Source organism: Malania oleifera, chromosome 12 (assembly GCF_029873635.1).
Source record: "Malania oleifera isolate guangnan ecotype guangnan chromosome 12, ASM2987363v1, whole genome shotgun sequence".
Lineage (NCBI taxonomy): Eukaryota > Viridiplantae > Streptophyta > Magnoliopsida > Santalales > Ximeniaceae > Malania > Malania oleifera.
Window position 1 is genome coordinate 4,762,538 of NC_080428.1, and position 12,514 is coordinate 4,775,051.

General features: G+C 37.7%; 1 protein-coding gene across 1 annotated transcript in view; it reads left to right on the forward strand.

Annotated features, from left to right (window-relative positions):
- Positions 1-12,514, forward strand: part of LOC131143772 (nuclear cap-binding protein subunit 1) — a 110,850-nt gene that overhangs the window by 23,182 nt on the left and 75,154 nt on the right. The window contains exon 5 of the mRNA XM_058092085.1: positions 8,646-8,708. Coding sequence (XP_057948068.1) covers positions 8,646-8,708 — 63 coding nt within the window. The remainder of the gene's footprint in view (positions 1-8,645; positions 8,709-12,514) is intronic.

Sequence of the window (12,514 nt, forward strand, 5' to 3'; positions counted from 1 at the left end):
ATAATTCCCCCAAAAAAAATCCTAAGAGTGCGTCCAGAAGGAAGCAATAAAAGTCGCTCTATCCTATAATAGCCATGAGCAGGTTGAGCAACCTTTTAAAAGCCTAACATTCCTCTTAACCCACAAGGTCCAAAGGATGGCTAAAACAGCCACACTCCAAAGAGCTCTACCATTTCTATTCTTTCCAAAACCCTTGAAGTTAACCAAGTATAGTTCTCTCACCTTTCCTTGTGCCACTCACTCTTCCCATGCATATGAAAAGAGTGTGTTCCAAAGCTGTGATGCCACCATGCATTGCACGAAAAGGCGAGCATGTATTGCATTCTCAACACATGATGCACATGTCGAGATTGAGAGCCTTATAGGGCCTTCTCTTGTGAAGCAAATGGTGCATTTTAACTAGGGGTGAGCATAATTTGGTTAAAACCGAATTAACCAAGTAAACTCAGTCAGTTTGGTTCGGTTTGATTTTCATTTTCATTGAATTTTGGTTTTCGATTTGATTTTTGGGTTCAGTTAATTCGGTTAACTGAATTAACCGAATAGTATAAATTAATAATAAATAATTATATATTAAAATATTTTATATATTATATATATACTAAAATTTTATTTATTTATTTATATATTATATATATTAAAATTTTATATATATTATATATTATTTATATTATATATATATAATATATATTGTATATATATATTATAATATTAAATTGGTTAAAATCGGTTAACTGAAATTTAGTTCGGTCGATTTTGAGTTCAGTTAAATGTGGAATTTTGGTTGGTTAATGAAATTTTTTTAACCAAAATTTTTTGGTTAATTCAGTTAATTAATTGAATTAACCAAACTGACCGAATGCTCACCCCTAATTTTAACTCTTTGCAGTATCACAATCCAGACAAATGCCTGCATCTTCCTTGGAACCTTAGACATCCAAAGAATATGCTTCCAAGAAAAAAAGTTAGGTGAAGGGATTTCAAAAGGTGTGAGAGAAAGGATTTAGAAGTGAACATACTTGATGAATCACCCTCCCACCCTCTCTCATCCTCACCTATGGAAGGAATATGTTGGTCCAATAAAGAAAGAAGAATAGCGAGCTTGCAACCTCTCTTCCATTGAGATTCCTTGAAAAATTTTAAATCACAAGAACCCCCACAAAAAAAAAGGAATGGAGGAGTTGATGGGAGCGTTATGTAGTGATGAAAGCTTAAATAAATGAGGAACCTTAAGCTCCAACATGGAGCCTCTTGCCCAAACATTCTCCCAAAAACGATTTTTTTACCATTACCGGATGAAGGGAAAAAGCTGACTAGCTACTTGGGACATAGATTTTCGAGGGACATACGTAAGAGATAATGCCAATGTTTCTCATCTCCCAGCCATTCCATAGGATCCTATACTTTCTCTTAATCACCTTATGTCATAGGAATCACTTTCCAGAGGGAGCTCCCAACCACTTGCCTATAAGGGAGATCTTTTTGGATACCACATTCTTGATGTCCAAGGCCTCCTCGAGCTTAGGTTTGCTAACCATGGCCTAGTTAAGTAGATGGTCTCTTCTACCCTCTTTTTGACCCGACCAAAGGAAATCTCTCATCAGCTTCTCTGAAGACCTAGCTACTTTTTAGGGAATTCAAAACAATGAGAGGTAATGAAAAGGGATGTTAAAGAGTGAGGCACAACCTCTAAGTGAAAAGTATGCCCTCTTCTAACCCTCCAATCTCCTAGCCACCTTTTGCCAGTATAGGATCTCAAAAAGCTTTGGTGTTTGGGTTACCTCCAAGAGGGAGGCTGAGATAGTATAGGAGCCAATCACGAGAATTAGAACCGACTAGTAATTTGAAATTCTGAAATGCCTTGTCCCCCATGTTGATGTTGGCAATGTCACTATGGGAAAAGTTGGTTTTATAGCTCGAAATTTTCTCAATGATTTTGTGCAACAAACTAACTTCCTAGAATTTTGTTAGATTGTCCACACCTCAAGAATGAGTAGGTGGTCAGCAAACTTGAGGTGTGAGATCTCCACTCCTCCCTCCCTACATTGGAGACTGCTAATCACCCCACTTCCATGAGTGTGGAGAAGTATATCCTACTAAGGGTGTTTATAACTTTTGGGTGAACAGAAAGGAGAGAGTAGATCTCCTTGTGTAAGACCCCTAGAGGCCTTTATAGGTTGACCATGACAATGACAATCAAATGGGTCTAGCTTAGGCAACCCTTGATCCATCTTTCCCATGGGTCCCCAAAGTTTTTTTTTGGCTCATCACCTTATCTAAGAACTCCCATGATCATATCATAGGTTTTCTTAAAATCCAATTTAAAGAGAACCCCCTTTCTCTCCTCCTCCTAACAACATCCTCTACCACCTCATTAGCCACTAGCATATCATCCAAGATTTGTCTATGACAGATAAATGCGATTGTGCTATGGTGATAGCCCCCCCTAAGACTAAGTCCAAGTCTATTAGCAAGGAATTTAGATAGTATTTTATATAGTCATGTAACTAGACCGATCAGTCTGAAGTCCTCGACTTTCCTTGCTCTTTTGTTTTGGGGACCACAAAATTTTTGGATATCAACTTCCAGCAAACACCTCCCGATTATCTTGAAAGAATGCCATCATGAAGCCATCTTGTGTTTTGGGGGGGGGGGGGTCTTGTCTTTGCAAATGTCAAAGATCGTTTTTTCTAATTTCTTCCGCCTCAAAAAGCCTTTCCAACTATCAAGCAGGATTCTCTTGAACTCTAGTCAAGGCCTTCCACCTTCAATCTATTTGGGGTCTTCGTAGAAAGCAAAGGTTTATAAAAGTTAATGATCACCCCTCACCACCTGGCCTGAGCCTAAAATCAGCTCCTTGAGGTAACTTTTCCTCCTCCCATTTGCGACCTTGAGATATTGACCCTCACCACTTGGCCTAAGTCTAAAATCAGCTCCTTGATGTAACTTTTCCTCCTCCCATTTGCGACCTTGTTTGAAATAACTAGAGTCACAGTCTTCTCCTTAACCCATTTCTCGCTAGACTTCTGACACAAGCTCATGCCCTTTCTCAAAAAGGAACCTCAAACTTACTACTAAGATTGTCCCTCTTGCTCTCATCCTTCTCCTCAAGAAGATTGCACTCTTCTAACCTATCCAACCTTGTGATTTCAAATAGGATGCAATTTTTTGCATCTATGACGTTCCCAAAAGTCTCTTTATTCCAATATTTCAGCTTAGATTTTAGGAATTTCAACTTCTTCATGAATTTAGACCCTCCTTCCTACCTCTCTAGATGACAATTGCTCCACTAGTCTCTAACACTTTCTCAGAAGGGTGGGTATGTGAACCACATGTTCTAAAATGGAAAGGGTGGGACCCACCTCATTGGGTTGGATAGTAAGAGGAGAGGGTAGTGGTTAGGTGTGGGTCTAGGGAGGATTTGCTGAATGAGGGTGAAGGTTTGGGGTTGATTGCTTGAAGAGAACAGTGTAGAAATCTCTCTTCTCCTGCCCTAATGTTTTTTTTATATATATTGTGTGTGTGCCATATCATATCTTTTGTGTTTGTAATGCACTATTTTTGAAAAATATCTTTTTGGAGCTCAGGGCTGTGTTGCTTTATAAAATTTCTTACTTTGCATCACTTTTTCTTCTACATTAAACAAATTACACAATAATTTTTTCCGAGTATCCGAATGACTTCCTATGGGCCTAAATAAAATGCTTGAAATGACGAGTGTTTACTTCTAACTTGATGTGCACAATCATGAATTAATTGTTGACTATCTTGTTTTGAGCCTTTACAAAAGTTCAAATTGCCAGCGTGCGTTCCAGGATTGGTTGTGGAGACATTTGGTAGGTAGGTCCTTCCTACCGGTCTCATTTTTGAGATGTTTTAGACAATCATGGCTAGGTGGCTCGAGTCAAGGTTTTTTAAAGAACAGTTAGGACTCTGGACCCCCTTAGCCATTTCCTAGTTGTTGGTGTCTGTGTTGTGTTATTGTGAGATGTATTTTTTCCTTTTAGCGCACCCTAACCATGATTTTCACCACTCCGTTTGGCCATCACTTCATCTTTTTCTCAATGGTTGAGTCTTGATGGGCATTCTTCTGTAACGACCTCAAATTCTCAATATATATAATGTAACAAATAAAATGAAAAAGTCGACCCGAACCTGTGGGTAACAGGGACACTTGTTAATCACAGCGCTTAGGTTAGCAGCAGTAAGTATAAAATCTCAAACATCCAACCATAAAACATAATACCAGAGTTATCTACATTCCCAAATTACTGTATTTATTTACATTCTTCCAAAATATTTCAAAATACATCTAGGATCCCATAACCAAAATAATTCTGATCCTAGTACATCGCTTACCCTTCTAGTAGGGAAGCTCCAATCACTCAACGACGGCCCTGATCCGCCGGTCTCTCTGAACTTCCTGAAAATCGTGTAATGTTCGGGGATGAGACACTTCTCAGTAAGGGAAACTAAACTAAATACAGTTGTGTGGCAACATGAATATTTAAGGCACTTATACATATACAGTACATTTCATAACTCTATAAATATTCATCATATCATACTGGATAATCATATATTTTCATATTTGTTAATAAATCATAACATACATAAAACATCTGTTATAACTGTAATATTGAAAATATACCTTGGATGAATAGCTATCTGGTGTCATGTATTATCCCCCATGACGGGTTGTGCAGGCCGAAGGCGGGATTCGACAATGGTTGGCTGACCACTGCCGAGTCAAAAGTGTCTGTAAGTACGATGGGCCCGCTACACCCTAGTTCGGACTGTCAGGTGGACGTTCACACTCTATTGAAAGTCACATCGACTATCCATCTCCCACCCCTCCGTGGAGTGGTTAGCACTAATTTGATCATAAACATCTGATCTATGAGCTACGGTACCGAGCCCCTGAACTGAACTAAACTAACATCCGGGTTTTGATAACATATAATACATGATCATATATAACATCATTACGGTCTCGTGTCAAACATATCGTAATTACGGCCTCGTGCCAAACATAACATAATTACGGCCTCATGCCGAACATAACATAATTATGGCTTCGTGCCGAACATAATATAATTACGGCCTCGTGCTGAACATAACATAACTACGGCCTCGCGTCGGAATCAATTCAGGTATATACATTTTGAAAATAAATCAATTATCATGCATTCGTCAAAATCATCATAACATAACATATATTTTCATAATACTTGAAAAAATACTTTGCTCATAAAACCTTTCATATCATAATACGTTTCATGTTAAATAATATTTATGCCACACATGCGCTGTATAAAATCATACTTCTTATTCTAAAATTGTAATTCTCTGGCATCTCATACATACATATACATTTCAACATAATAGTAGTATTTCCTGAACATACATTTCATCCATAATATCCAAATATAACATATGCTTTTCTGAAAATAAATTTACTCATAATTAATAATAATTTGCACGGAAAGTAACTGCTTTAGTTTGTTCCCTTACCTGACTACTAAGAAAGCCCTTAAAATATCCTGGTCTACCCTCCGTAGGATTTCCTGATCAATACCTTGAAACTGAAAACTCTCAGTATTAAACTTCAGTATTTCCATGTGTACATCATTTCATAACTATCATAAGACCAAATTTGACTTAAAAAGCCTTACCTCAACTTAGGGATGATTTCCAACTTACTTTCACCAACGATCCGCTCTGGCAGATTTGGAGAGAACTTCTCTAGGAGCGTCGTGGTGACTTCGGATCGTCTATCCGGCATAAATCTGGCCCAAAATCAATGAGAGAGAGAGAGAACCGAACGGAAGAGGGAGAGGAGAGAGGTTGCTTAACAGTGAAGTTAAAAATCCGGATTTTGATATTTATAGAACAGGGGATTTGTCGACGAGCCACGTCATTCGTCGACGAATCCTTTAATAATTTTGTCGACGAAATTCAATCCTCGTCGATGAAATTCAGTCGGCTCAAAACCTCTCTCGGTATTTCCTCGTCGACGAAATTCAGTCTTCGTCGACGAATTCTCTTATACCCTCGTCGACGAATCCCTTGTGTTCGTCGACGAGTCCTCTGGTAATTTCCTTTCCTCTTTATTATTTAAATTCCATTTTTATTCTGGTTGTCACAATTCTTTTATTTCATGAAGACAACACAAGGGTGACAGCACACAAATGTTTGCCTCTCCCTAATAAATGCCACTAACTAGGCTTTAGTAGGGGTCTTTTTGGAACTTTAGCCTTTGAGTTCCCCCTCTCACTCTCTCTTTCTCTCATTTGCTTACTGTAAAAAATCAACTTAATTTTTGGAATCTCTCCAATTCAAGGATTTACTCCAACCAGCATAACCCTTCATTTACCAACACACATGCACTTCCTTGCAATTGCTTGGTTCTTCTCTCTGGGCCCACGCTAGACTTTACTTGTGGACATGATGGCACTTCTCCCCTTTCAAGAAACCCCTCTACAACTGTTATTTTTCCCCTGCATGAGAAACTTGGTCCTAAGAAATGCTAATAATTTTCCTAATCATCTAATATGAAGGGAGCCTAGGCGCAATGGTAAAGTTGTTGCTGTGTGACTTGGAGGTCACAGGTTCAAGGCGTGGAAACAGCCTCTTGCAAAAAATTCAAGGTAAGGCTGCATACTATAGACCATTGTGGTCTGCCCCTTCCCTGGACCCCACATACATGGAAGCTTTGTGCACCCGGCTGCTCTTTTTTTTTTTTTTAAAATCTAACATGAATGAAGTTAATAGGTGAATTTCTTACTCCGAATACTCTAAAGACAGCTCTGCAATTGCACTTTTGCTTTTTTTACAATTTTGCAGACATTGGTCCCAATTTTTTGTACTCTGTCTTCAATTTCTCATAGCAAAAATGAATTTCTCACAAAATTCGCTTCATTTTCTTGCAGACATTTCTCAAAATATCAGTGTAAAGTCTGAGTCGTGATGCTGACAGTGTTATTTTTTCTCTCAATATGTATTTGGTACTCTAGCACAGTATTTTTTTCTTTTGAGCAGAGTTAGAATCTTGTGAGGAAAGGTGAAAATAAATAGAGTCCTATTTCTCCTGGGTAGAGCCAAAATCTTGTGAAGAAAGTTCAAAATACTTTGTATGGTAAGCACAGATGTAGGTAAATTTATTGCACTTGGAACAAAATGAAACTTCAAATGAGGAAATGGGGCTGTCCCACTCTACTAGCAAATGCGTGGGTTGCGTATGCCACCAAAAATGAGCACTTTGATTCTGATGGTTGGGCTGTCATGTAAATTTTCTAGTGAAATGGTATTCAAAAGTAGGCTACCATCCCATCCCCTTTCGAGACCATGAACAGTGCTGTAGCCTGGGTCTGTTTCTATGATTCTGAAAGTGCTGTGTCTGGCTGTGATCCAAAAGATGCTTGTATGTGACAACAGTTTGAGCAGCAGGAGACTGGAAGCAAGTTGAATTGGCTCTGATTTGTGTTTATGATGGCAGGAGCAAGATAATAGTTCCAATTTTGTATTTAATACCAAACTTGATGGTAGGGCAGAGAGAAAGAAGGACAAGAGGGGAAGAAGAAGAAAAGGAGAAGAACAGAGGAAGAGAAAGAAGACTAAAGACGAGGAAGAAGGAAGATGAAGGTGACTGAATTCACTGATTGTTCCCCAACACAACTACAAGTATTAAACACCCTACAATTAAGTAAAAGACATTTTACTTAACAGCCCTGAATAACTAGAAATTACAAAACAGGCATAGTTTTCACTTCAATTGATAACTCCTAGCTTCATAAGCCTATGCCTAAAATAGGTGTGATGAATAAGTGGCCCGAGTAGCATTGGCAGTCCTCTGCCACTATGTTCTACAATTTTCCATTTGTCAGATACATGTTTACTTATATTTTGTTTCTTTAGTCACAGTAATTTTTATGAACAATTTATAGAATGTGAAGTATGATTTTTTATCTTTTCCATGGTTCTATTTATCCTGCATTATATCTAGCAGAGAATGTGAAGTATGATTTTTGCACTATTAATGCCGCACGCACGCCCATTTCTGCTATCTTTTTGGAATTGTGTAGTAGTGTTTGGAGAATGGAGGACCAGGTTAGAATGGAACCGTACAAGGGTTTTTGTTGACTTGAAACTTGTAAAAGAAGCTTGAATCTTTTTTAATTGCTGCCCCCATAGAAAAGAGACACTGTTTACTTCTGAATTGTCCATGTGATTTGAATTTGATAGGTTCCAAAGTTATTTTTATTTTTTATTTTTTTGCATACGTTCCTTCAGTATTGTTGTCTGCATGTATTATTTACCATTTTAAACGTGCTCATATAACCATCTTTTCTTCTAGAAATATCTTGCCTGTAGCTCATGAAGGTGATACGTGTGTGTGCACGTGTGTTTGTGTTCGTTAGTTGATGAGTTGATGATTTTAAGTAATTTGAAAATACAGTCTTTGATGTTGCTTCACAAGTATATAAGAGGGAATTTTTTTTCCCCCTGCTTGTCTTGTCCACATGTGTTTCTTTACCATTATTGTGCATCCTATTTGTTATTCTTCACTCTGCTTGTTGTGGTGTCTGCCCCTGCCCTTTATTGATTTCTCTCTGTCTGCTGTTTTCATCTTTGTGAAATTTCAGAATGCCCTAGATCTGGGAAATTGCAACCAGATTCGGATTATGTTGCGGTTCCTCACTGCTATGGTATGTATGATGCTGCAGTTTCTTGTTGATCAACAACTTATAATAATAATAATTATGTTATGGCGTTGTTCTGGAGGGATACTAAGCAAGATCATTAGTAACATTATTTATGCATTAGAAACTTGGGGTTTGAAGGTGAAAGTTAAAGCTTTTGAGTCAATCTTTGTGGTTTGTGTGGAAGCTGTGGATAGAAAGGGGATATGATATGAATGGCATCATTGTTTGGATTTTGACATTATAATTTTATATTTTTGGAAGGATACTACCTTATAATTGTTTTACCTATCTGTTCCGACCTTTTAATGCTTGAGGGGAAAAAAACTATTGTTTTTACAATCTATTCCTAGTTTCCCTCCTTTCTAATGCTGAAGGGAAAGAACTATCGAAAAATACACTCTTAAAATTCTTTTCACTTCTTTTAAACTCTTGAAAAGGTCACAACGGGAAGGATTGTTTATGTTTCATTTCTTTTCTTTGGAGTTTTAGGTTTGGAAGGATGCTACCTTATCATTGCTTTCACCTATCTGTTGCCACCTTTATTGCTGCTTAAGGGAAAGCACTGTCAAATGACATACTCTTAGTATATTTTTATTTTATTTTGAACTCTTGAAAAATAAACTAGGTGATGTAATTTTTTTTATCTAAAATTTTCTTTTAAATGTTTTTTCCTAAATCCATGTTTCAAGTGAAATTTAAGTTACTTATTTTTTTTATTTACCCCCCCCTGTTTTTTTTTGAAGGAATTCTGCATTATCATCTTTGTTATGTGGAACAATGAAGTCGTGCTTTTTTTTTTTGAATTTTTTCTTTGGGTTGGTTCATATAGCTAACATCTTACAGTACAGTTTAATGTTTGTTCTCAAGTGTGGTATTATGTTATTGAGTTTTACAAATGATGTGAAGTTTAAGTGTTTATGAGTTTGGTTTACCAATGCTTGATGTGTTAGTAACTTAGTATTGGGTTAGTGTTGTGTCTCTCAAATCTTCATTCTTTACTCAAATAAATTAATAATAAAACAATTGCTGGAAAATTTATATATAAATAACTTGTAGATTCATATGGTTGGTGGGTGAAGCTGGGGGAAAGAAACTTGGGGCACAAGGTAGTTTTAGCTATGCTTGGGTATATAGTACTTTGAGCATTAGGGCTTGGATTTTGGATATTTTTTTATTTGTCATTTGTTTGTGTTCATTTCTGCTGGTTTTATTAAATTATATTCCATATATTTTGTTATTGTGGGATCTTAACCATGGTGCAACTTCTCCATTTAAGGTTTGTTGGGATGTTTTCGGTAATGAATCATTTTATACTCTGAAATCTGTGGAAAGAAGATCATCCGAGGTGGGGCTGTGTTCCCTGGAGTGCTATTTTGAAGGTCGATAGTGGTGCTTTATGTCTCAACTGTTATGGAATGAAAGAGGTCCATTTTTGTGCTTAGAATGGTTAGGGAATTTGGATGGTATTGATCTATGCGCAGACTGGAGGGAGCTTTTGCACCTGCATGGTGCGCTTTATTTCAAGCACTAAAAAAATAGCATCTTTGTGCAATGAGGGTGGTTCCGTGAGTGATGGTATGTTTGCTGTTATGACTGGTTTGCTGATGATCAAAAGAATCACTGTCACAGATAAAGGGGGGGATTGATGTGGTGGAAGATGAATGGTTTCTTTATGTTTTGGTTTGTTTGTTTTTTTTTTTTTGTTTTGTTTTTAATAAAGATTAGCAGAGCCCATGTATGCTCTGGCAATATATGTTTGAATTTCTCCAATGCGGAGGGGGTGCATAATCGCGGGAATCTTGCTATAGATCAGCAAACGGTTCAACTGTTAAATATCAGTGATTTAAATGCAGTACGATTAAGGGGGAAGGGAATTTAATGAAGAAGAAGAGAGGGATTTGTTAATATGGAAACATTATAATAGGGGAAGGGCACCACTAATAGTTAAAGTTAAATGGGCTTTGCAGATTTAGGCTTGGGGTTTTTAGGGATATTTAGGGAGATTGGCCTACAACAAGTAATGCCAAAATGGGTCTGGGCCTAATGCATTTAATGACAGCAAGAGACCAACCTAGTTGTGGGTTAAAAAGGGTTGGAGTGGTCTGGTGTTAGTGGAGGGGAAAGGTCGACTTGCAAGAGGTCTTGAGTGGGTTGTTTACCGTAAAAGTGTTCTAGAGAGGAACTGTTGAGATTTGCATGGAGGACCCTCGGTTGGTGAGATTTTATCCAAATTGATAACTTGTTTAAGATGGTGAAATTGACAACAATTGAGTTTGGGTGACCTGCCGAATTAGCGTTTACCAATGGAATATAGTGGGTGGAAACCGCATTGTGGCCTGCGAGTTGTGAAATGGAGGTTGGGAAGGGCTTTTATCACTTATGAAATTGGGAATTTTGCCATTTTAGTGGAATGTGATTAGCTTGACTCAAGTGAAGTCCCCTGCCCCCAGAGGGAGGGGGTGCTTGGTTAGGAAGATTCGACATAATGAGAAGTCTGTTGCACTGAAGACCAATGGGGCGAATTTCTCCTTTGACTTATCCCTTTTGTAGACGAGGATGATGAATTTGGGAGTATGAGTGAGTTGGAGAGAGGATTATTGCTTGATTAGCTGATGGTCAAGAATGATTTTTAGAGATGAATTTGTTCCTTTTGAAGTTTTGAAGGAAACCGAGGCTTCTTGCTTGAGCTCAATAGATTTGGAGGACTTTGGTCCTGGGGAGGATTATTGAGAATGCTCTGGTTGGTGTTGGTCATTTGAAGGCAATTGTTGATCGTGTTGCTATTATAGTTGACGAGAAGACTTTGGCTATCATCTTGTATTGTGATGTTTCCTCTCATACTTTGCATGCTGTTGTAAAACCTGACAGTGTTTTGGAGTAGTTTGCTTTGAAATTTGTTAAAAAAGATCAATTTTTTAAAAATCTCTATCATTCTCCAAAAAACTTATCAATTTATCACATATATCTTTGTGGTAGAGGTAGGATGCTAATGTGGGAGGTGTTATTTCCATTTGTCCTTTATGGGGGCGTTTATTTCATGGCATCTTTTAAGTTTCCTAGGAATGTGATGCTCATGGCATCTCATTCCCACATTTGTTTGAGCATGGGAATTTGATGTGGCGGGAATGTTCACATTCTTGGGAATGAAAGGATTCCCGTGAAACATGGGCATCCTATTCCTACTTCCCCCTTTATGGGTAAGTTTCATGGGAATCCCATTCCCATGGAAATCCTAGTTCTTGGACCAAATTGCTCTCACTATTTTAGTAGATTTTTAGGCTGAAAAATATAAATTTTTTTTTTCATATATTAGTTACACATATGTCAAGGGTATAATGATCATTTTCTTAAAATATCTGCCAGGATTCTTGTGCTGAACCAAACATTGATATGGGAATCCTGTGTGCATTCTTGAGAATCTTACAAGTTACAATGTGAACCAAACAAAAATATTCCCATGAGGCAGTCATCCTATTCTCAGGAATGAGATTCCCATGAATGTCATTCTATGGGAATATTTTTGATGCCTCCAGCCAAACGACCCCTTTGGGGTTGGGAGAGGCCATGGACAACCTTAAGCCCTCTTGGGGGATGGGTATTAAGTTTGTTAGTTCTTTAGGATAGGAGGTTAGGTTGTTAGTTACTTGTACATTGTATGAGAGGAAAAAAAGAGAGTTCATAAAGAGCTTTGGAAAATCTTGAGATTTTTAAGTATTGCGGGGAGGTCAAGGGGGTAGAATTGTTAACTTAAGAGGGTGATTTGTTGGAAGGTCAGAGGCTTAGGTGATATTAAGAAGCGAGGTCTAACT